This window comes from Malaclemys terrapin, chromosome 1 (genome assembly GCF_027887155.1).
Source record: "Malaclemys terrapin pileata isolate rMalTer1 chromosome 1, rMalTer1.hap1, whole genome shotgun sequence".
In the NCBI taxonomy this organism is placed as follows: domain Eukaryota; kingdom Metazoa; phylum Chordata; order Testudines; family Emydidae; genus Malaclemys; species Malaclemys terrapin.
Genome location: NC_071505.1, coordinates 125847344 through 125873007, shown reverse-complemented (window position 1 = coordinate 125873007; position 25664 = coordinate 125847344). Strand labels below are relative to the sequence as shown.

Sequence of the window (25664 nt, the reverse complement as noted above, 5' to 3'; positions counted from 1 at the left end):
GAACTGCAAATATAGTGATATCACTGTCTTGATTTCTCTTTGAAGTATATAGCAAATCACCTGCAAATGGTGGAAAACAGGCAATTGCTTTATGTTAATCCGTGTAGCTAATTACTGGTGATGCTTCAGAAATAGGTCTCCTTCAGAGTCTCAATGATTGTCTGTTGTTCGCCTAAGAACTCTGAACTGTCAAGAGAAGACCTGGAATTATATAAAAAACCCTTGGGTCATGATCCTTTTTCTCTCCGATCTGCTTGATACTTTATGCATAAAACTGAGATCTCCAGTCCCACCTGGATCACCCTGGAAATGAACATTGTACTGAATCTATGGACTAATTCTAAAAACTCTTTGCTACTCCAAAGCTCACCATCTCTACTATGAAACTAATCTCAGAACTGTACTTATGTTTGTATGTATACTGATCTTTTAATTAATATACTCTTTTCTTTTAAATAAATTTAAGTTCAATTAATAAGAATCGGCTGTAAGCATCTATTTGGGTAAAATCTGAAATATTCATTAACTTGGGAGGTAATGTGTCCGAGCCTTTGGGATTAGTAGAACTTTCTTACATGATGAATAAGATTTTCAGTAATCCTCATCATATTTGACTTAGGTGTCTGGGTGGAAGCCCAAGGCTGGGTTGCTATAAGGGAACTGTTTGGCTTCTGTGCAACCAGTAAGGTATTGTAGAAGCTGTTTTCTGCTGGCTTGATAGAATATTGAAATATCCACCAGCTTTGGGGATTGTCTGCCCCATTCTTTACAGTTTGCCCTAACTAAATAACCTCAGTGTGGCCCCCCTGGGACACTGGTCACAAAGGCATTTAGATGGAGAAGAGAAGCTAGAGTGGCTAGAGGTTAAGTAGGTAAGAAAGAGTTAAGAGGAGGTAGGATAGGGGGTTGTAAAATAAGGCAAAGGCGTGAAAGACCAATGCTCTCAAGTCAGAATGGGATAAAAAAAATCAGGAAGTTAGAGGGGTAGCCTGAATGAACACATCCTCTCTGTTCCACATCAAATGCAAAATATATGAATATGCCCAATCCTGCCCCTTGGTGCTTCCCCACACAAAAGGCAGGAGATAAGGGGGGGAAAGGATGAACATTGCTGAATACATTTTAAATAAGGTTTCTGGGCTAAATGCACATAAATATGCATCGGAGGCTAGAGTCCTACCAGACATATATCTGCTTGTGGATCCACTGAAAAAATGAGGGATGAGAAACAAGAAACTACTTTACCACCTCCTATATACAGGTCGGTCCAAAATCCCAGTGTATGGCTCTCCAATGGCCAGCTCTTTAAAAACACACAGGAAGTGAAATAATGCCCTCATCCCTGTGCACATTACCCAATATCAACATCTGCAATTTAAATAGAATACATTACCAGTATGCTGTTCTTAAAATCATTAAGTAAAGCAACGCTTCCCACACCCCACTCCTCTTCCTTCTGGAAGCACAAAACCAATGGGGAAAAAAGCCCATAACCATTATTAGAAATACAGTCAGGAGATCTGGACTGATAGATGACCAACTGCAATTCGTATAGTTTGTTAAGCAAAGCAATCAACCTGGTGTTTCAAAGAGTGAATAGGATATAGTTACTGTCTCCACTGGAGTCAGGTTGGTCCGGATTCTTGCTCAGTGGGATGTGTTGTGCTGATTTGAGTCTATGAATGTCTGATGGTTCTGCCTGGCTTTAAATATGGGTACAATGGAGGATATGGGAGGTACAGAGCTGAGGTGGGCACTTCTCTGGATCCCTTCACTTCTGACAACAACAATCCAGCATCACAAGTGTTAAATAGCAAATCCCATGGCAATGTAATTTTGGTTCTATAGAAAAACAATACAATGTAGTTCTCTGCTACTCCCAGTTTAGAGAAGCTAAGGGCCTGGTTATCCACCTTGATCTTAAAAAGAGCTTGGAAGGCTATAAAATAGGTCAGTCCTTTCTCCTTGGCCTGCTTCCTTGACATATTTAATAGGGCTCTTTTTTCAATTACCTCCTGGCTGTAGTTGGGAAATATCACTATTCTATGCCCTTTCCAGCTCAGATTTCCTTTTTCTCCGTTTTTTTTTTTTTTTTTTTTTTAAGAATGGATTCTTTCACATTGTGTTTTGGAAAATTTAATATAAATGCTTGGCTTGGAATTAGTCGAGGGTTTGGGGGCTAGGAGCAATGGGTCCTTTCTATATTCAGCTTTGTGTCTGGGTATTAGGAAAGAATCTCAAATAGTGTCTTACACAAAAGTTGTACAGGTCCTTTCCCATTTCCTCAGGGTATCCAACTACCCTCAAATTATTTCTTCTGGACTGTCCTTACAGATCGATTCTATCTTTCAGCTTTTGGATCAGACATGGTTGGTCTGCACGGATCATAATAGAGTTCATATTGTCTTCTAACTTCTGCCTCCCTGATCCTGGAGATTAGCCCCTGCAAACTGAACTGGTGTGCTGCAGTTATGGTTTTAATTTCAGAGATATTCTCTGATACAGTGGTTCTCAAACTTTTTTACTGGTGACCCCTTTCACATAGCGAGCGTCTGAGTGCAATCCCCCTTAGAAATTACTAATACTTTTTAATATATTTAACACCATTATAAATGCTGGAGGAAAAGCGCGGTTTGGGGCGGAGGCTGACAGCTCACGACCCCCCATGTAATAATCTCCCTACCCCCTAAGGGGTCCTGACCTTCAGTTTGAGAATCCCTGCTATGATATTTTCATAAGCAGGATCTGTTCTTCAGCTATCTGCTTTATCATATTGTAGACTTGCTCCAGGCCTACTGTAAACTTACTCCTTCTCGAATGCTGCCATGCTGCCATGCACAGCGCTATCAGAGACCCTCTGATTCTTCACAATTTCTGGTGAGTCTGGGGAGTTCAAAACCAGATCCATTTGCTACTATGATGTTAAAGAGCAGGATGAGCCATGCAGAGACAAAAAACTGTGGTGTTAGTACAAGTGGATGTTGACAGTTTTTAGTGAGGCTGAGCAAAAGCTCCAGATCTAGGCAGACATTTTCCCCTGCTGGCTCCTGGAAGCTGGCCGAGGATATCTTTAGAGAAGTGCATAAAACGTATTTTCTGATTACTAAAATAACATTTGAACTCAGTTGCTGACAAATCTTTGTGGCAACATCATTACTCATTGTACTTTGTTACATGACTTTTCAAAAAAAATAATTGCTCAATTCCTTCCTCTTTATAACCAATATTAATTTACCTGGGTCCTATTAAAATCCTTGGTAGCTGCACAAACAGCTTGTCTGGTTTCTACGTCTTTTCTTTGTAGCTCCATAGCCTTTTGATCTAGGTCTATCCTGTTCTTGTCATGGAGATCCTCTAAATTAGATTAAAACAGAATTTAGTTGATAAGGTTGATCATCCATGCATATATAATTGTCATTTTAAAACAGTTGTTAGCTGATGAACTATTCACATAGTATTAAACAGAAAGCCACCTCATGTATCCCTTTCCAAATTCCATGGCTAAGGTTTGTCATCATAGAATGTTTAATGAGTCAGTAAATTAACATATCAAGCAATCCAGGATAGAAATGTAAAAAACGAATCAAACTTTATTTACTCTTTTGTTCAAAACTTGTTTGGACAATGTTTTTAAAAAATATTGTAACTATCCCCAGAAAACACTTTTTTCAGGACAGAAACTAAAAAATAAATCAGAGCTTCATTTTATCTACTGTAACATTAGTATAAAAGCATAACAAGCACCTTGACTTCATTGAATCAAACATTGAAAATACACAAGCTTTTTTTAAACCACTCAGTCTCTCAATTTCAGGTGTAGAGGGGAAAAGAAGATTAGAAATTCATGGGATCATCATAAGTTCTCAATACAGGTATTTTAACTGAGACGTTAAAACAAGTTCATTTTTGTCAGTCTGTAGAGGATGTCTATGTGAAGTTAAAATTCCAACAGCACTTTTATGAAATGAGTATTGAATACACTGAAATTTTCCTATATCACAGACTGGCATAATGGGATATTCTACAGTTTTGCGAATTATTCACAGTAGAACTTGTAAAAAAAAAAAAAAAGAGCATGAAAATCAAACTTCTACCTTCGTTTGTTACCTGCAAATTTCTGGTCTGCTAATGCATTCTTCCAGTCTCTCTGTTGCTGTAGAGACCATTCTCTTGACTGCTCCTTTTGAAATTTCACCCTCCGATCATGGTTTAAATCTTCTCCTAGAAACTTCTGCAAGCTAGATATAGTACATCGAGGGTCATTATCAGAGAGGCGAGCAGGAGTATCCTTCTTCAGGGCCTGTGGGTCAGACAAATCAAACTCACGCCGAGTTTCTGGCTTCTGAAAATTCTGTTGAAACTCAGTGACAGCTTTGTTTAGGTTTTTGATGTCCTTTTTCTGTCGTTCTTCTAACATACAGATGATCTTGTCATTTTGCTTCATTTCACCAGCTACAAAAAGATTATAAACAAGGTGAAACTGCGAGATTCAAAATGTACAGGGGGTTGTAAAAAATGAAGAATGTGATCTTGAAAAAAAGACTAGAAAATAAATCTACTAGACTTAAGTCATTTAGAAGGTCAAAGCTGGCAAATGATTTTTCTAAGCTGATTGAAAAGCACTATTATAAAACCTCTCAATTTTTAAGAATCACTTTTGGCACCAGAAACTTGCTGGAAAATATAATAAAAAAATATACATAAAATAAAGACAGAAGATAAGACTGCTAATAAAATTAGATAGGTCTATTTTATCACATTTTGTGTAGCATATCAATCCTAGGTACTGTAGAGCAATTCCTCAGCATCTACTACTAATTTGCAGTAGTGACTGAAACACAGTTACTTATTAGGAACACAAGAAACTATAAAAATAACTAATCATGAACTCTAAAATGATGTACCACCAATGATATAGCTTGGAAAAAATACTGGCAAACACCATCCCTTTTTGGAGAGTTTATTGTTAATTCCCTCCTCCAGTTCCAACATTGCAACTGATCCCGTCCCACGGAGTACACAGTCTAACAGTTTAACTATAATTCACAAGTAAATACCATTGCCTCTGTCAGAATGCATGTGTTCTGGAAGTTTCCTAAAGGGCAAATTCTGTTAGATATTGTGAATCAATGCCTGCCAGGAAAATCATGACCAGCAGTGGCTGTGCAGTGCGGAAGCTGGCTACTATATTTTGGCAATTCTTGAACCCACAGAGAGGTTACTCTGTGGGCCCTTTGTAAATGAAACCATAGAGGGGCATTCCAACCACGGTAAACCATGGTGCAGCCTTGAGGTCAGGGGATGTGGTCAGCATAATTATGTGTGTATGCCCCGACTCAGCAATGGCTCCTACTCACAACCCTGGTATAGATTATTTATGTTTCTATCACAAATAATCTATATACAGATGGCTGTCCATAATGAGCACCTCTAGGAGTAAAGAGTTATTGCAATGCATGTGCGTCAGTGGCACAGGTTCTATTAATATTTGCAGAACTGTACAGCCTTCCCCAAGTAAATTGATGAGTACTTTACACCCCCACCCCCGAATCAGATTAATTAAAATACACTTTCCTAATGGCATGTAGCATATACATGATGTAATATAAAAAAAAAATCCAAATATAAAGAGTGGGCTAAACCCTAAAGACCTTATTGATAGAAAACTTCCATGGACTTTAGTGGAAGTTTCACCTAAGTAGGTATGGCAATATTTACCCAGTGTGGAAAAAAAAAATCTTTTCCCCCTCAAGTGATGACAGATATTGTTTCAAAGGTGAAATAGAAAGTATATCCTATTTATTTTTGTAGGTCTGAATTAAGAGGGAAAAACATAATCAGTCATGTGCTCACATATGGACAAGGTTTATGAAATTAATTTATATCTAGAAACTAAATGTGGAACCAAGGAAATACAAATTTGCTCAGATAACTATTACCATTTTAGTGCATATGTATCTTTATTTGCTGATACAGCGGTAGGTGATTCCTACAGCATACGCTTTCAAAATGAGTGCCTAAAGTGAGGATCCTAAGTCTGATCCTTTAAAGTATTATGCATAATTAAGGCTAAGATTTTGTCGTGCATATTTTTAATAAAAATCACGGACAGGTCACAGGCAATAAAAAATAATTCACGGAAGCCCGTGACCTATCCATGACTTTTACTAAAAATATGCATGACAAATAGGGAGCTGCAGGGCCCCCCTTTGCCCGGGGCTCTGAGCTGCGGGGCATCCATTGTCCATGGCAACCAGGAACTGTGGGGCACCCCCACCGCCCACAGCGGCTGAGAGCTCCCAGGACACTCCCTGCCCTGCCCCTGGTGGCTGGGAGTTGGGGCCTCTCAGTTCCCAGCCACCATGGGCAATGGGGGGACCTGCAGCTCCCAGGCGCTGCAAGCTCAAGTCACCGAGGTCTCTGGAAGTCACAGATTCTGTGACCTCTGTGACAAAATCGTAGCCCTATGCATAAGCTTAACTTTACGCACAGGGTTCATTGGGACTACTAATATGTTTTAAGTTAAATTGATTTTCAAAAGGGCTGAAAAGCCAACACTTCCCGTTGTCTTCTACTCCTGGGGGAATTCTGTGCCAAAAAATTAAAAATTCTAAACATATTTCAAAATTCTGCAAAATTCTACATATTTTATTTGTCAAAATAACACAATATAATCACACCAGTTTCAATTATTCTGGTAACTTATTTCAAAATACCTGTCAGCAAGTATGTCTTTAATAATACAGGCAATGAAAAAGATTCAGGAAATGTTTTTTGTCAAATAGATTCCTTACTAGGCATATAAATACAGAACATTGTGTAATTCATTTCAACTACAATACAGAGCCGTGAGCCCCCCCTCCCAGAAGCAGTGCAAAGGCTTGGGGGAGTCAGGGGTAACAGAGGAGTTGAGGGAAAAGGAAGGAGCCTGTGAGTGAACATAGAGGGTTGTTGGGTGTGGATGGGAGAAATATGGAACAGTTTTTTTTGGGGGGGGGGGGCAGGGAAGAATTGTTAGGGAGCCTCCCCATGCAGACTCTTGCTGACCCCTGGCCTCTCCCATTCAGTCAGACACATCTTCCCCTGTCCCCTTGCACCTCTCAGTCACCCTGTGTGTCTCTGCACCTCTCAATCACCCTATGTGTCTCTGCACCCTCTCCTCCAATCCCCATGTGTCCCTGCACCCCCTTGTCCCATGTCTCTGTGTCCCCACTCAGGCACACCCTTCCCCCATGTGGCCCTACACTTCCTCCCCATGTCCCCATGTGTCCCTGTGCCCCCACTCAGCCACCCCTTTCCCCATGTGTCCCTGCACCTCCTCCTCATCCCCATGTGGCCCTGTGCCCCTACTCAGCCACCCCTCCCCCTTTCCCCATGTGGCCCTTCATCCCTTCCCCCTTTCCCCATCTGGCCCCACTCAGCCACTCCCCTTCCCCCATGTGTCCCTGCATTCCCTCCCCTTGTCCACATGTGGCCCTGCATCACTTCCCTCCTGTTCCCATGTCTCTGTGCCCTCACTCAGCCACTCCCCTTCCCCCATGTGTCCCTGCATCCCTCCCCGTCCCTATGCGGCTCTGTGCCTCCACTCCCATTCAGCCCCTGCCCCAGAGTGTCCTCACCCAATAACCCTTATGAACCCCCATTTGTGACTCCCCCCAGCAGCCCCATGTGCCCCACACTGTCTGTCCCCTCATATCCCCTACCTCCTGACCTAGCCCCACCAGCATTGTGAAGAAGGCATCCTCTTCCCTTCCCTATCGCAGCTGGGGGTTGCTCGGGAGTGGCTGCTCTGTTCTAGTGCCACACCAGCCCCTGGTAGGCAAAAAGCATAACTGCAGCAACTTTCTGGCAGAAGTTATTGCCTGTGGGGAAAAAAAATGATGCGCAGCACATGAATTATGTGCATGCATAGCTGCGCAGAATTCCCCCAGGAGTAGTCTTCAGACCACTTACAGAGGTGCCTAACTTTTGGTACCAATTTTTAACATCTTGGCCTATATTTCCACGGCAGCAAATATTCAGTAAAAGACTGGTGGAAACATTTAAAAAGGAGAAAATGGAGAGAAAAGATTGCAAAACAGCGTACAAATGTTGACATATACTAATATAAAATTGTATTCTTTATATAGCAATAAATATACCAATTGTCTCATGTCGTGCTTTCTCATTTGCCTCTTGAATCTTCTTATCATTGATTTGAGTATCCAAAGCATCCTTATCAACCTATTATAATGAAAAAAATTAAACTCTGTAAAAATTATTTATTCTATTGAAAATATTTACTGTTTACCGGCTCTAGTCCAACCTTGTATATTAAAATGTCCACTTGAGCCAGAAATGAATGTATTTGCCTTGCAAAATTATAATTCTAGACAGCTGTGAATTACGTTATTGCCAGTGAAATGGCTTTAATGGTAAATTACAGGCACTTTACTAATTAAAGTATGTGGCTGCAAAAAGAAAATCCAACAATAATCTTCCTGTTTGTTCACTTCATTCTAATAGCAACAGGTACATTCTTATTCCGAAACAAAATAACATTACAAGGTTAGGTTGAGCTCCAATACATTAGATGAAATGTTTCTTCCACTGTAGAGGACATTCCTACTTAAGTTACTTATCTTTCATCCATTTACATATATTAAATAGTTGTAAAGGTTTTTGACACTCACTTAAGAGTTATAATAGTTTTCAGTTCTAAAACATTTGTGCACTTCTGTAAAATGTACCATTTTGACTCAAACATCTGTTGGAGGCGGAGATGGTGGTAAGAGGGAATTTTCAACCTTCACAGTGTGAAGCATGGTGTCTGGTGTTTTCAGCATGCAACTGGGGTTCTGTCCCTGACTCATCCACAGATTTTCTGTGTGATCTTGGCCAAGTGACTTAATCTCTTTTTGTATCTATAAAGGTGGGATAATAATCCTTAATTGTCTTGGTAAAGCACTTTTAGATCCTTGGATGAAAAATGCAAGGTATTAATTATTCTGTATTTGGATTAAGCAAGTGCCCTCAAAACAGATCACAGTAGTAAAAACATATGGTGCGATACTGCCTAGGATTGCTGAATATGCTGATTAGGTGAAGAAACAAAGTCTGATCTTATGATGTATGAAAGCAGCAGAAGTCCTAGAATACCTTCAAATGATAAATAAAGTTCAAAACCATGCAGTACTGGATTCTAAATATAAACTGTTATGAGGAAATATTTGGTTAATAAAGTTCTTCACAATTTCAGTAATAAGTTAAGGAAAAATTAAACATGCTTCCTTTGGTAGATTCTAGGCATAAAATGGACAGATTATACAAATTCTGAACTACTGTACCAGCTACATACCTTCTCTGAACAGTTTTCTCTTGTCCAGAAAATACCCAGAAAAGAACTGTTCCAAATCACACAGATCTTTAGTACTCATCTGAATTGTCCAGAATCCCAACCTGAGAGCATCTGAAATGCTAGTCATTCCACTAACTGCATGCCAAGATATCAATAGAATTGCAGTGATGAATTATTTGCTATGCTGAGGCTTCCAACTGGTTTTTCTAATCTGTTCTTATAATAATCTTTCTTTATTTGTAATTTTACACCTTATTTGTACATATTCATACCGTGTATATGTTAATTCATATTCATTTTTGATTTGGTTGTGTATTTGCATGCTTTTCAGAAATTCCTGATGCTGAGAAGAATGAGCTCTAAATTAAATTAACTCTTCTATAAATGAAAAAAGCTAAATATCTCAGAGCATATTTACAAAGACTGGTAAACATACTTAACCCCGTATTACAGATGAGGTAAGGTGCATAAAGAGGGAAAGTAATTGACCTAAGATCACACAACAAGTTAATGGCAGTTAAGACTAGAGATAAGGTCTCCAGACTCCCATTCCCATGCCAGTGAACCACTCTGCACACTCCCTGCCCTTTTTGATTCAGTCTCTTTTCCAACATTTGTGGAGTGTTCAGAAGTCAGATACTGGCTTGCTTCAAACTTCTTCAGAAGAGGCAGCTAAACAGAACTGATAATATTAAAATCTATGCCCGTATGTAGTATACGGGCACTTTAAAAATGTGACTGGAAGCACGAATATACTGTATATTTTGTAGGCTTGCAGGATCTTTCTACTTTGTGCTATGCTTAATTTCAGCGCACAGGACAACCCCCACTCCGAATGTTATCTTTCACATGGTGAATACATTACACTATTTTAATTAAACCAACAAAAACATTTATAGAATCCTTTGTTAGGTTTATCTTTCATTTCTTATGTTTGTCTCGCCTGCAAATTGATTCAATATACTAGTGCAAAAGTCTTTGGGCCAGATCCTCAGATGGTATAGATCAGAATAGTTCCATTAAGTGGAGATATACAGATTTACATCAGGTGAGGATTTATCTTTTAAACTTTTAAAATCATGTGGTAGACACATATGTCATGGCAAAAGCCAAATGATGAATGTCCCTGTGCAAGACACTGGTCTTCAGTTGTCTAGTTACTTTACCTGTGTGGGCAGACTGTCCGACAATTGCCAAGTACACCTCTACCCCGATATAACGCGACCCGATATAACACGAATTTGGGTATAACGCGGTAAAGCAGTGCTACGGGGGGGCGGGGCTGCGCATGCCGGCGGATCAAAGCAAGTTCGATATTACGTGGTTTCACCTATAACGCAGTAAGATTTTTTGGCTCCCGAGGACAGCGCTATATCGGGGTAGAGGTGTACATGATTTCTTGCATCCTCCTCAGGAGCATCTAGCATTGGCCATTACTGATGACAGGATACTGGATCAGATGGACCACTGGTCCATTTTATTCCCTCGTAACTAAGGATTTATTGAAAATCTAAGTGAAATTATCCTTCCAATGACTCATTGATAGTAAAAAAATTCAACCCTAACACTCTATGGATCAAATTCAGACCAGTCATAAACAGGTCGAATCCACTGAAGTCAATGGACTGAACCCGATTTCACCAATTCTGAATCTAGTTTTATGTGATACTAATAAAAAGTTGTTAATACATTAATAACACTGAAGGAAGTTTATATATTCTAATGTCCCTTAACGGCTGTGAAAAACATGTCACAGACCATGAAATAAGCCCTTCCTTGTGAAATCCCATGTCCCCGGTTCCTAGGAATGCCCCAGCAAAGGGGGCTCCTAGCTCCAGCTGGGCTGGAGAGGGACAGGACTTGTCCATCTTCTGCACAGCCACTCTGGGGGAGTGGGAGAGAGACAAGACCCACCTCCAGGTGCCACCCCCGCTGCAGGACGCTCTGGGACTGGGCAGCAGTCCCAGAGGTTCCTGCAGCTGGAGGAGACTTGTGGAGTTGGGTCCGATCTTCCCTGTGCTGCTGGGAGCACCCCAGCAAACGGGGTTCCTAGCTCCGGCTGGGTTGGGGAGGGACAAGACTTGTCCATCCCCTGCACAGCTGTTTGGGGTGGTGCGGGAGGGAGATCAGACCCACCTCCACCCCCGGGAACCTCCTGTGGCTGCAGGAAGCTCTGCGGTTGCTGCCTTCAGAGTCCAGCTCTGAGGGGGCCAGCCCATAACCCCCTATTACAGGTTTGCGACTCCCCCCCACAAATCTTATTTGGGTTGGTACCCTCAGGGTTACAACACTGTGAAATTTACTAATTTTAAAATCCTATGGCTGTGAAATTGACTATAATGAACCCTGAATTTGGTAGGGACCTACCTATAGGATATCTGAGGCTCTCAAGGGACCACAAACATAATTTAGCCTCATCGCACCTCTGTAAGTTAGTGAAGTCCCCCCCCCCCCCCCCGCAAAAAACAAACTGGAAGAGACAGACACATAATGGGTCTGATTCTCAGTTGTCAGTACCTTGTGCAGTTATTTACAGCAGTGTTGCTATCATTCTGATTTGATAGTGTCTTAAGTCCACCTTCCACTTGCTCTGCACTAGTGTAAATGACTACTTAAGGCAGGGGTGGCCAACCTGTAGCTCTTCAGAAGTTAATATGTGGCTCCTTGTATAGACATTGACTCTGGGGCTGGAGCTACAGGTGCCAACTTTCCAATGTCACTGCTCAACCCCTGGCTCTGCCACAGGCCCTGCCCCCACTACACCCCTTCCCACCCTGTCCCTGGAGCTTGCAATGCCCTCGCTCCTCTCCCTCCCACCCAGAGCCTCCTGCATGCCACAAAACAGCTGATCGGGAGGTGTGGAGAGGCGCTGATCGGGGAGGCTGCCAGTGGGTGAGAGGCACTGGGAGTGGGGAGAGGAAGCTGACGGGAGGCTGCTGATGTATTACTGTGGCTCCTTGGCAATGTACGTTGGTAAATTCTGGCTCCTTCTCAGGATCAGGTTGGCCACCCTTGACTTAAGGTTCAAGGTAGTGGGCAATCAAGCCCTATAGATATAAAGGTATGTTTGCCATAGGGAAAGGCACCAGCAGCTCCCCATTACCTCACCCCTGCCGTACAGCCTTTCACTGACATGAGTAGCTAAGCAACTACACACCGCAGTGTGGACTCTGCCTGCTTGTCACTGTGGCGTGTAGCTACATACACACAAGCCACCGCAAGTGGTATGAGTAGTGTAAACGCAACCTAAATATATACCCACACAGGGGCTGATTCGGTTTCCACTACAGAAAGTTTTGTCCTTGGTTTCAATGGAAGCAGGATGGGCTACACATGTAAGAACTGCAGAGGTAATCTTCCAACACTGGAAATGTTGAGGGGCTGTCTAAATTGGAGTGTGTGCCTTCTAAATATGAGCCCACCCAGCATGGCTCGGTGCTTCCCCGTCTATTACTGGGGATAAAGACACTCACCTTTGTAAAGTGCTTTCAGCCCCCAGGACAAAAACCGCAACACTGTCACTCCTGGGTATTACTGGTCCCTGGACGAAGCCACGTTTCCAGGTATTTGTGGTCCCGATGCGTGATCATTAATTTAATCGGTCCCCATACAAGTCGGCACCCAACAGTCCCGTGGGGGGGGGGGCAGTCCGCCCCTAGACAGTGCCACGAGGCCGCAGCCCCCGCCCCGCTCCCCTGGAAGGCGCCTCCCGCCGGCCGGCCCCGCCGCCCGCTTACCCCGATCGTCCTGACTCGGGCGTTGAAGATGCGGCTCTGCCTGTGCAGCTCCCGCTGCCGCCTCCGCTCCAGCGCAGCCGCCTCGGCCAGGTCCCGCTGCAGGCCCAGCTTGCGCATGGTGCCCGCGGGGGGCGAGGTCCCACTAAGGCCGAACAACGACGATCTCCCGGGGCCCTTATTCCCCGCCCCAGGCTATCGCCGGGCGATGTCAACAGAGCGGGTTGCTATGGGAACGAGCCCTCCCCCCCCCCGATTCCCGCGGTCAGGTCCCGCCCCCGCTTGGCTCCTCCTCCCTGGTCCCGGCTCCCCTCAGAAATCTCGCGAGACAAGCCGTCCTTTCCCGCGAGAACTAGCACGAGGCGGCTTCGTCTCGGTGTCTCGCGCTGCGCTCCCGCTTTTGTGAAGCCGCAGGTTGCCTGAGGGAGGCGCGCGGCGCGGAAGGGGCGCGTGACACCTGCCCACCCCCTGCGCGCGCGCGCACACACCCTCCCACATAACCCAACTTCTCAGGGGAGGGGAGTTTCAGACATTAACGGCCGCCGTCCTCTCTGGGGTCCCGGCTCGCCCCTCCCCGCCGGGATGGGTTACCTGAAGCTGCTGCTGCTGGAGAACTTCAAGTCATGGCGGGGGCGGCAGAGCATCGGCCCTTTCATGAGATTCAACTGCATCATTGGCCCCAACGGATCAGGTAGGGCAGGGCAGGGCAGGGCAGGCCACAGCTCACGGGGCACTGGGGCTTTGCCGGGCTGGGCCCAGCCTGAGGGTCAGACAGCTACCCCACCCTGGGGATAGCGACTCGCCTCCTGCCCACACCCGAGGGGGTGGTGGCTGCAGCTGCCCTGATCCCACCGACAGAATGCCAACTACCCTGCTGGCCCTGGTGTAACCGCAGCGTCGCAAACCCCAGTGTGGACACAGCACTTGGGGTCTGAAGTCAGGGATGCGCTAAAGAGGCCCAGCCCCAGTGTCTACCCAGCTGGTTTTAGCGACGTAGCCCAAGCTCCGCAAGCTGGAGTTCATCAAACTGGGTTCACACCTCCTGCCGCTTGCTATGTAGACATATGTAAAGTAGGCCTGGTCTGGCTGCGTGGTGGTGTCAGGTGGCCCAGGGTGCCTCCCATCTAGAAGAAAGGGCCAAGTCAGGGCCTCGTCTTCACTGATGATAGGTGTGTGTTTACCTTGGGGTGACTAACATGTGCAAGCTCTCCTGCTGTCAAATCCTAGTGCAGGCAAGGCTTTACCAGACCCTAGACTAAGTGGTGGGGTCAGTCTGGGCTTGGGGTGCTGATCTCGCCCTGCTACCTCAGGGCAAACACAACAAGGGCCTTGTCTCCACTGGGGGTTTTACCGCAAGATAATGATCGTGCTCGGTCATCTCATTGGGGGGAAAACAAAACAAAACCTTTCGAAACTGTGAAGACAAAGCCTAAGGTAGTTATCAATGAACCCAGCTTGAACTCTACTACCTTTTTCTACTCAAAACAAAAAACCTTACTTACAGTGGTGTTCATTTCCCTATTAATAATAATAATTAATAATGTAGACAATGCAATGTAGACATGGCTTTATAAACCCTCTCCAGTTGGCGCTGTTGGGAAACACAGCACAGACCAAGCCCAGATGGCTGGATCTATTCTTGTTTTGATCACGTTTGGAGCAAGTTTAACTAAAATGACAGTAAAAACATGGCCAGGTGTTATTTTGCATCCCCTACCACAGCTCAACAATGGGGGATTTTTTTTCATAAACGTGTGTAGAAAAAGCAGTAGATGCTATAACCAAGCTTATCCAAGGAGTGGGACAGTTGTCCAGTGGTTACCGCAGGGGCCTAGGATTTTATATTTTTCATTGCTTTAATTTAACTTAATTTTTGTCTGTTAGTGGATCACTCCTACCCTGTCTCCCACTGTTTCTAATGTTCAGAATACTGAATGAAGTTTTTCAGATACTCATCCAGTTAAATCAGCATAAGTTACATGAATCAGTAGCCAGAAGAAACTCTGATGCTGAGTAATCCCCAACATTCAGTTCAAGAATGTTCTTATTTTTTCCCCTCTTCTGTTATTTTGGAGGCGGGAGGAGGGCAAGAGAGGAAGATACAGTGTAATGTTGAAGTAGTGATTCTGGGAGACCAGAAAAATGAGGGTGCTATCAGGAATGACAGATAAGAGAAAGAGTGAGTGGAGAAAAGGTTGGTGGAAAGATAATGTACTAAGTATTATGAATATTTTTTCTGCTAATATTTCTAACAGTGTAAGGAAATATGAAAAAGACATTCTTTGGAATTCAAGAATCTGTAAGGGTACGGCTATACTTAGCCACTGGTTCGGCGTCCAGCAATCTATCTTCTGGGATCGATTTATCGCGTCTTGTTTAGACGCAATAAATCAATCGATTTATCGCGTCTTGTTTAGACGCAATAAATCGATCCTGGAAGTGCTCGCTGTTGACGCCGGTAATCCTGCTCTGCGAGAGGAGTAGGCAGAGTCGACGGGGGAGCCTGCCTGCTGCATGTGGACCCGCGGTAAGTACCTTTGAGTTCCAACTAAGATACTTCGACTTCAGCTACGTTATTCACGTAGCTGAAGTTGCGTATCTTAGTTCGAACTGGGGGCTTAGTGTGGACCAAGCCTAAGAAAGAGTTCTAAATGCATTATGGAATATTTTGGTAACACTGTCAATGACTGTAGTATGTAGGAAGCAACTGATGATGTCAAGCAAACTGAAGTAAAGGGGGGGAAATTAGAGATGCTTAGATAAAGGATGTAGACCTGGATATGTCATAAACTAAGTATGGAATTCAGTGGTGAAACACTTTTATAATAATTAATCTGTTGCAGACATTGATACCAGCTGTTGGTTATAAATTACTTTCAAACATGTAAACCTCTTTTACAATTTTATTTTAAATAGACGTTTCTTAAATGCATACATAGGTTCTGGAAGACAACAAAACTGAGATCGAAATAAAAGATTAGAAATAAGTAGTCAGCTAAGTATGTTCATACCTATCCAACTCTAAAAAAATCAGAAGTTAATGTTTTTTTGCTCATTTTAAAGGAAAATCAAACATAATGGATGCCCTTAGTTTTGTAATGGGTGAAAGAACAGCAAATTTAAGAGTAAAAAGTGTTCGAGAACTTATTCATGGAGCACACATTGGAAAGCCATTTTCCTCTACTGCAAGTGTGAAAATAGTGTATTGTGAAGAGAATGGAGAAGAGAAAACATTTTCAAGAATTATTCGAGGTAATAGTAGGGTTTTTTTTTTCCAAATATTTTCTGTGCTTGATATAGAAAACTTGCAGTGGACTATTTATTTTTAAATCTTAAATATATAATAATCTGATGGTACAACACGGACTAGTGAATCCTTTGGAATTATTAAGCCAGTTTTTATAGTACTGGTCATGATAGCCAGGTGCTGTAATTATAAGGATGAAAACAGTAATAAAGTAGAAGAGTTAATCAGATGCTAAACAAAATACATGTTATGCTCCTCGCCCTAATGATTGCCCAACTGTGTCTCTGAGAGTTTATCAAAGGAAGTGAGTTCCATGGGGCAGTCTACTGTGAAAGCTATGTTACGGACCCAAGCCCAGATTCTCTATGCTATTTAGGCTCCTGACTTCCATTGAAATTGATGGGAGTTAGGTGCCTAGATACCTTTGAGGATCTGGGCCATGGTTTACAACATTGGAAGCACTCCCAAGGCTAATCCTAATTACTTTTAGCTGAGGTATAGGATTGGTAGCTGTATCTAATGGTCACTGATCATTCCAGTCTTTAAAGGTTAACACCTCGAATTCCACATGGAAAAGAAAAGGAAGCCAGTGCAGAGACCTGAGCAAAGGAGATGCAACTACCCCACGCTACTCAGGAGGAGAGCAGCTGCATTCTGCTCTAGCTCCAGTGCCCGGATGAACTTCAGGGGTAGTCCTGAGTATGTTATGGTAGTCAAGATTGGTATTAACAGGAGTGGCTAATGCTGTAATGTCCACATTAGAGAATAATGGTTGCATTCTGGAGATCATAGAATCACAGAAATGTAGGGCTAGAAGGGACCTTGAGAGGTCATCTAGTCCACCCTCCGTTTTGAAGCAGGGTTACCTAGACCATGTCTAAGCTGTTCTTAAAAGCTTCCAATGATGGGGATTCCACAACTTCTCTTGGTAACCTGTTCCAATACTTTGTTGGCTTGATAGTTAGTCTTTCATAATATCTAATGTAAACTCCCTTGCTATAGATTAAGATAACTACTAGTTGTCCTTCTTTCAGTGGACATGGGCAGTTGATTGCTGTTCTCTTTAGAACAGCCCTCAAAATATTTAGAGACTGGTATCCTGTTCCCCTTTAGTCATCTTTTCTTAAGACTAAATATGCCAAGTATTTTTAACTCTTTTCTCATAATTCAGGTTTTCTAAAGTGTTGATCTTTTTTTTTTTTTTAATTCTTCTCTGAACTCTCTCCAGTTTGTCCATATTTTTCCTTAAGTAAAACTGGACACAGTATTCCAGCTGAGGGCCTCACCAATTCTGAGTAGACTGGAACAGTTACCTCCCTGGTCTTATGTACAACACTCATGTTAATACACCACAGAATGATATTAGCCTTTTTTTGCAACTGCATCACATTGACTCATATTTATTTTGTGATCAACTATAACCCCCTTTCAGCAGTAGTCCTACCTAGCCAGTTATTCCCCATTTTGTAGGGTCCATTTAATTATTTTCCTTCCTAAATTAAGTTTGCATTTGTCTTTTATTGAATTTCATCTTGTTGGTTTCAGACTAATACTTTGATTTGTCATGGTCACTTTGGATTCTAATTCTGTCCTCCAAAGTGCTTTCAACGCTTCCCAACTTGGTGTAATCAGCAAATTTTATAAGCATACTCTTCACTCCATTAATCCAACTAATGAATAAAAATATTGAATATTACCAGAACAGACCCCCGCAGGACTCTATTAGATCAAACCTCCCAGTTTGATAGTGAACCATTGATACTCTTTGAGTATGGTTTTTCAACCAGTTGTGCACCCATTTTATAGCAATTTCATATAGACCACTTTCTCCTAGTTTGCTTATGAGACTGTCAAGTGGGACAGTGTCAAAAACTTTATTGAAATCAAGATGTATCATGTTTACTGCTTCCTCCCCTCCTATTCACTTGGCTAGTAACTCAAAGATAATCTCTAATGGTTCTGCGATTGCTTCAGCTAGTTCTTTAAGTGCCCTAGGGTGAACTTTGTCAGACCCTAACAACTTGAATACATCTAATTTAGCTAAATATTTAATCTGTTCTTTCCCTGTTCTGGCTTGCATTCCTTCCATTTTGTTATTTAATCGTGTTAAGCATCCAATGACAATTAACCTTCTTAGTGTAGACTGAAGTAAAACAGGCATTAGCTACCTGCATTGTGGGGTAGTCAGTTAGTAGCTCTCTTTCCCCGCTCTGTCTATTTAGAACTTCTTACTGCCTTTTTTATGTGCTTTGCTAGGTGTAAGTCATTTTGTGTTGTAGCCTTTCTCATTTTGTGCCTACATGCTTGTACTAGTCTTCTGTACTCATTCTTAGCAATTTGTTCAAGTTTCCTCTTTTTGTAGGATTCCTTTTTGATTTTTCAGGTCATTTAAGAGCTCCTGATGCAGCCCATTTGGCCTCTTATTGTTCTTCCTGTCTTCCTTTCCCATTGGGATAGCTTGCTGTTGTGCCTTTAATATTATCTCCTTGAGAAGCTGCCAGCTCTCCTGAACTCCTTTTTCCCTTATCATTTCTTCCCATGGAACCTTACCTACCAGTTCTCCAAGTTTGTTAAAGTCTGCTTTTTTTTTTAAGTCTCTCTTCCTTATTCTGCTGCCCTCACTTTTTCCTTTCTTTCAAATCATTAAATGTATCATTTTATGATTACTGTCAGTTCTCTTTCACTTTTGGATTTGCAACCAATTCCTCCTTGTTAGTCAGTATCAAGTCTAAAATGGCTGTTGTTCTCCTCTACCTCCGGAAACAAAAAGTTCTCCCCAACACATTCCAAGAACGTATTGGACATTTTGTGTTTTGTCATATTACTTTTCCACCAGATATCTGGGTAGTTAAAATCCACCATTACTAACAGGCCTTATGTTTTGGATATTTCTGTTCTAGAAATATTTGTCATAGAAATGCCTTATCCACCACTTCCTCCTGTTTTGGTTGTCTTACCCCGATATCAACCTTGTTTTCCCTCCGCCCCTGTCTTTTATCTTCACCCAGAGACTTTCCCATGGTTTGTCACTCACCTCCTTCTGGACCTCAGAAGACGTGTAGACCTTCTTGATGTACAAAAGGGGGAACAGGTGAACTGATTAGATAAAGTGTCAAATGCACAACATAAATTAATAGTTCAAATATTTGGTTACATGATACTTTAATTTTATTGTTTCTTCCTTTATTAGGCAGTTGTTCTGAGTTTCTTTTCAATGATAAAGCTGTTAGCCGATCTGTTTACACAGCAGAGCTTGAAAAAATAGGCATAATTGTCAAAGCAAGGAACTGCATGGTTTTTCAGGTAAGCATTTAAGGTACTTGGTAACCTCCCAAAGCTTGAGTGCAGATTGGGAGTGCTGGGACTAGACAGTTAATACTGCACCCTGGTCAGCCAAACAGGTAATTAGTCCCGCATGAATAATAGCAGCCTTGTCCTAGCCTAGGAAGTCTAGGCCATAAAATGGGAATTGCAAGGTTTCTCTGTGTGTTGGGAAATAGAGGGTGTGGAAGGGAGGTAGGGGGAAGCATTATTCATCATGGGGAAACCCAGTAATTTCTGTGCTTCAGTTTATAAGTTGAAAAAGGTCTTCATGTTTTGGATTTAAAAAAAAAACAAACCTAAAATTGGCTAACCACCTTATTTCTGGAGCCAAAATTATTCTTGTCTCAACTTATAATACTCATAAATATGTGGATGGAAAATCTTGTTAGGACATCTAGTTCCTCTTTGACAAGCACGGTTTTTCCTTAAATATGTTTTCCAAAGTTCTTTGTCCTGTCTAGTGTGTATTAATCTTCTTAAAATGTGAACTTACTGCTTTTGAAAGGTGCCATTGTGATGCCTTCTGGTATATTGTCAGTCATCTGGCTACCACCTGTCCTTAAGCAGGAGGAAGCCTTGTCTGTGCCTGCTAGGGGTCAGCCTCCCAACTCTACCAGCCATGAACAATGCAAGCACTCCCCTCTAGGGCTTGCAAGACCCATTGTTTCTCTGCAGGTTGGCAATAGGCATGATCCAACTCTCAAACCCTCTGAGCATCTCTCTGGAGTGTCCAGGTCCAGTCCACTGGGCGCTCACAGTATTCACAGGTTTGCTGCTTCCAAAGAAACAGGGCACTCCTGCTTACCAGTTCTACCTCTGATTACCACTCCTCTTAACAGACAGCACTTATACTAGACTTCACTATAAATAAATTTAACAAAGCATAGAGATTCTAATAATAGCAAGTAGAAATATTGGAAACAAATCATTACATTTATACAACAAAATCAAAACACACTTTCTAGAGTGTAGGCTTAATTATAAGACATGAGAGTATTTTGTTAGAGTATTGCTTTGCTCATGCAAAATCCTTGCAGCATTTTACAACCAAGGTTAGCTGTGACCCTCCTTTCAAGAGACAGTCGTGCTGTCAGCTTGCCTCCTGGGTGAAGGATCCTGTGTGTTTCCTTATATCCCCAGATATATCCTAAGAGTCCTTTGTCTTTAGTAGTAAGCAGGCCATCCCCTTCAGTTTCTTTCATCCTGTGAATTTCCTTTCTGTAGATTTCACAGTCACTTCTTTTGCCTGTGGCTCAGTATGCAAAAAGGCATACATTATGAGGCATACAATACAAAAATGGCCAGACAAGGAAACGGGTGTCTGCTGCCTTTTGTCCGAAAGGAACATTTCTGAGGTATGTCACCTTCTGGTGACTTGTCTTAACTCCAAGACCTTAAGAACATGCCGTATATACTTGATCATAAGCCGGTTTGTTTATAAGCTGACACCTCCCCCCCCCCCCCCCCCAAGATGGATAAGTAAAAATGGGAAATTTTTATGACCCATTCATAAGCCGACCCTATAATTCAGGGGTCAGCAAATTTTGGCTCCCGGGCCATCAGGATAAACCACTAGTGGGCCGAGATGGTTTGTTTACCTCGAGTGTCCACAGGCACGGAGGTAAACCTAAGTAAACAAAGTGTCCCGGTGCGCCAGCTGCTTTATCCTGAGGGGCCGGGACAGCAACTGGTGGGGAAATTTTTTTGGGGGGGGGGGAGGGGGAAGCTGGGGGTCAGGGGAATAACCCTTGTGACCACCCCCCACATGACCCCACCCCTAGCCGGGGACCCCCACACTCTCCCTATCCCATCCTTTCCCACCTTATTTGGGGAGGGCCAGGGGAGGATGTCTCTGGCCTGGCTGGAACTGCTCCGGCAGGCTGGGCAGCGTGGCTGCATCCTGCTCTGGCAGGCCAGACTGGGCGGCACAGCTGTGGCATGGCCACAGCGTGCTCCAGCAGGCCCGGCGGCGTGGCCACAGCCTGCTCTAGGGGGCGCGGCCGAATGGCACAGCTGCAGCCTGCCAGCCCTGGAGCTGCTTTGGAGGCTGTGGGGAGAGCAGCGTGGCCAGAAGCGGAGAGACTCTGGCCCCGCCTCTTCCCTTCTGGCTGTGCTGCCTCTCCTTGCTCCCTCTATTGGGGGGAGGGGCTGTGTCCCACCTTTCCCGCTCTGTACCCGCTCATAAGCCGATTTCCCCCCCCCCCCCCCCGTCTCTGGTGCTTCCCTTTTTTACTAAACAAATTTGGCTTTTGAACGAGTATATACGGTAATTTTTAGATTAAAAGCATAACTCCTTAAATATTATCTGTACATACATTTTGCAGTGAGTATGATAACCAGTGGGCTACTGGCTCTTGGTAGAGACCTAACATGCCATACTTCAGTGAACTATTATGCATATATCCAACCCAGGGGATCCCTGTAAAACCCTGTGAACTCTGCCAGTTGTCACCAAGAGGTCCCTGGGTCACAGCCACTTATTTGACATCACTAGAGACCAAAATCTTTTTATTTATGAAGAAGGTGCCTCACAATATCACCTTCGCCACATTGGTCTATTAATGAGCCCAAATACTCCTCTGAAGAACCACTTCCAAGGTCAGCGTTCATTTTTCTTATCTGTTCAGTTATTGGGCTGTCTATTGAGACTACCAGTAAGGATGCTAATCGTGATAGTGTGGTTTTTGTGAGTTGGAGGTATATATCCACTGGGAAATAAAGTAAAATCATATAGACTATGGAACTATCTGTGAGTAACCACTCTTGGTAAATAGGGAACTATAGTGGATTTGAATTAGTCTTTCATCTGCATGTCACTATGTCCCATTGTTAAGTCTGTTATTGAGTCCTCCAATCCGTTTAGTTTAACCAGATGTTAAATTAACTCCCAAACAATTTTTAAAAAGCATATTATCTTAAAACAACTGAAACTTACTTTCAGTGGTTGATAATGGGATTTGAATTCTTAGTCCTAATCTGCCTCACAAGTCTGTTAAAATACTCACTTCCTGTTTGCAAAAAAATTAAACTGTATTTGGCAGTTAAGTATTTTTAGTTTTATATTCCTTCTAATTAGATATCGTGGTTAAAAATCTCTTCTTCTAATTTAGCTTTCCTTTAAATATAGATAATGAATATCAAAAATAGTAATATCACAGTTACAGAATAAATATATACAGTACTTAATTTTCAAGCTCCACCAACTTGTCTGCTTTAAAAAAAATTATCGAAACAGGGAAGGAACTGAATCTACATTTCATAAACTCTTAGAAATTTTTCAATTGAAAAGCTTCCTCCAGTCCCATAACATAATGGATGTTAGGATAAATATAACACTGTACTTTGTATTAGTGATAACACTTCCTGACTGGAGTCTGTTTCCCAAATTTTAATCTTTAGTATAGAAAAAAATTTGGATGAATATGTAAATTATATATTCTTGAATAGTGAGGTTTGTTTTGTAATCTCTGATTGACTTTTTGCTGCCAGTACTACATGATTCCACAACTTTCGCTTTTTCATATATGGCGTGTCAGTGTCCAATTTAGGTTCAGTGGACTTTTAAGTCTCTGTGATTGGGAGGCTATTGAAGCTAGTGAAATATCATATAAGTTATACCTTGATTTTAAGAAACTGAATAGAACAATATTGCTGGCAATTTCAGATTCCCTCTTTGTACAGTACAGTGATCTGCAGTGCTATGATTCTCAGTGCTACATCTTTGAAACTCTATTCTAGGGAGCAGTAGAGTCAATTGCAATGAAGAAGCCCAAGGAGAGAACCCAGCTTTTTGAACAGATTAGTAATTCATGGGAGTTTGCTGAGGAATATGAGAGAAAGAAGAAGAAAATGCAACAGGCAGAGGGGGATGCACAGTTTAATTATAACAAGAAAAAACATGTGGCAGTAGAACGCAAGCATGCAAAGTTAGAGAAAGAGGAGGTAATTCCAAAAATAACAAAGGAGGTTTTCATATTTAAGAAAGCATATGGCATAGTGGTTGATCCTGCAAACTCTATTAGCATAGTGTGAGTTTATAGGATCAGAACCTTAGTAAAAGTACATAGAGCTTGGGTCAAACACTTCTAATACATTTAAAATAAATACATTTTCCTTGTTTTTTGTGGAAAGTGGTGGTTCTTCAAAAGTGTTTTTTGGTAAAAGCTTTTCCACATAATGTGATTAATTTGTATAATCTGAAATACTTAACCAAAAAAAAAAAATCAGCAAGGAAGACACTACGTTTTCCTGTGGGACAGGATTAATAGTTAAGTATCTCCTGGCAATGTACATCGGTAGTACGTCATTTCTGTATTTCTACCCTTTTTGTACAGTCACTATGTGATGCAGTAGTGGCACTTACTGGGCAGAATGTTTAAAAATGGAAGAATAAACTTTGCATCCAAAAATACTTGGTCTCAGAAGGCTCAATCCTGCAACTTGCCAAACTATGATAGTGAGCTTTGTTCTGGAGGTGTGAAACTTATTGAAACCAAGCTAAACGTCTACATTCTTCTTTTCCCTGGAGTGTTCAGTGACCCTGTATTGCGAAGTTTGTTGCCTGAGTGCATACAAGAGAGGAAAAAAAGCAATTACGATTTACGGTTGGGTGGCATTTATAATATTCAACAGGAAATGGAGTTGAATATAATAGTTTCTAAGTATACTAGGTTCAGTAGTCATAAATATGTTTTAATGAAATAAATGACAATGTATTCTGCAGGACTGGCAATTCTTATAGTAACTACTGCATTATATGGCTGAGTTTTTTGTGATTGGCGCACTTTGCTGGAACCATAGTCACCAGTACTTTAGCTCATTTTACTCTGGACCTGAGATTAGACTGCTAGTGATTAAAAATTCTTTTTTAAACTGCAAATAAAAATTTGCTGTTTGTAGGCAGAGCGTTACCAGATGCTGCTTGAAGAGCTGAAAGAAAACAGGATACAGCTGCAACTTTTCCGACTTTATCACAATGAGAAAAAAATTGACTTTTTGAACAACAAATTGGATGAAAAGAATATGGATGTGAATACCAAGGAAGACTCCCTTTCTTCTGCTGAAGACACATTTAAAGCTAAGAAAAAAGTGCTTGGAATGTTAAATAGAGACCAACAACACATGGAAAAAGAAATGAAGTAAGTTTTCCTATGATAGAACTGAACTGAGATTTTGAGAGTTAGTCTGCATTCTAAGTTACTCTTCAAAATGTATTTCCTGATCAAGAGAGTAGGTGAAATTCTGACCCCATTGAAGTCAATGGGAGATTTCTAAAATAATAATCACTATTACAGAATAAATATATATAATACTTAATTTTCAGCCACTTCATTTGTCACTATTCTCAATAAAACATTATACCTGTTCACCACAACATTGTAGGTGTGGTATAGCATTGTACTTCATGTTTAAACCTCTATTTTCGGTTATATGTATCAAAATATGACCTTTGGACTGAAACATCTCATACTTGGTCCCCACCTAAAAGGTGATTTTATTTATTTTTTAAATTAAATTATCTTGTTCCAGGCTGCATTTCTTGTTTCCCTGAAACACAAAGTTGACAAAAATGCATCTTTTTTTCCCGCCCTAAAGAACCCTAGAAGCGTCATTGAATCAGAAAAGGCCTCAGTATATTAAAGCAAAGGAGAACACTTCTCACCAAATCAAGAAAGTAGATATGGCTAAGAAATCCTTAAAAGATAATGAGAAACACCTTGCTAAACAAGAGCAAAACATAAAAGAATTGGATACCGAGCTGACTGATGTTGAGAGAAGTTGGAGAGCATATGAAAAGAAAGTTGAAGAGGAGATGTTACAGAGAAGAGCAGATGTTGAGCTGGAAGCAAGTCAAGTGAGTTGTTGTAGGGGGGAAGTACTAGACTGAGTGAAATCCTGGCTCTGTTAAAGCTAATGGGAGTTTGCCATTGACTTCAGTGGGGTCATGATTTCACCCATTGTTTTCAAAGAGTGGTTACAAATCCAATTTGACTTAGACTAAATTGCAAGGAAAAAGAGCTAT

At 41.9% G+C, this 25664-nt stretch overlaps 2 protein-coding genes across 3 annotated transcripts in view; one reads left to right on the top strand and one right to left on the bottom strand.

Annotated features, from left to right (window-relative positions):
- Positions 1-13269, bottom strand: part of RIBC2 (RIB43A domain with coiled-coils 2) — a 34638-nt gene extending 21369 nt beyond the window's left edge. Inside the window, exons 1-4 of one of the 2 annotated variants that reach the window (XM_054038305.1) lie at positions 13075-13269; positions 8142-8223; positions 4108-4452; positions 3236-3354 (exon numbers count right to left, since the gene is read on the bottom strand). In XM_054038305.1, coding sequence (XP_053894280.1) covers positions 3236-3354; positions 4108-4452; positions 8142-8223; positions 13075-13191 — 663 coding nt within the window. In that variant the 5' untranslated portion in view covers positions 13192-13269. The remainder of the gene's footprint in view (positions 1-3235; positions 3355-4107; positions 4453-8141; positions 8224-13074) is intronic. The other variant, XM_054038314.1, reaches the window with a different exon arrangement.
- Positions 13270-13554: 285 nt separating this feature from the next.
- SMC1B (structural maintenance of chromosomes 1B) overlaps positions 13555-25664 on the top strand; it is a 65276-nt gene continuing 53166 nt past the window's right edge. Inside the window, exons 1-6 of the mRNA XM_054038198.1 lie at positions 13555-13762; positions 16135-16323; positions 19509-19621; positions 23381-23584; positions 24542-24780; positions 25238-25496. Coding sequence (XP_053894173.1) covers positions 13654-13762; positions 16135-16323; positions 19509-19621; positions 23381-23584; positions 24542-24780; positions 25238-25496 — 1113 coding nt within the window. The 5' untranslated portion in view covers positions 13555-13653. The remainder of the gene's footprint in view (positions 13763-16134; positions 16324-19508; positions 19622-23380; positions 23585-24541; positions 24781-25237; positions 25497-25664) is intronic.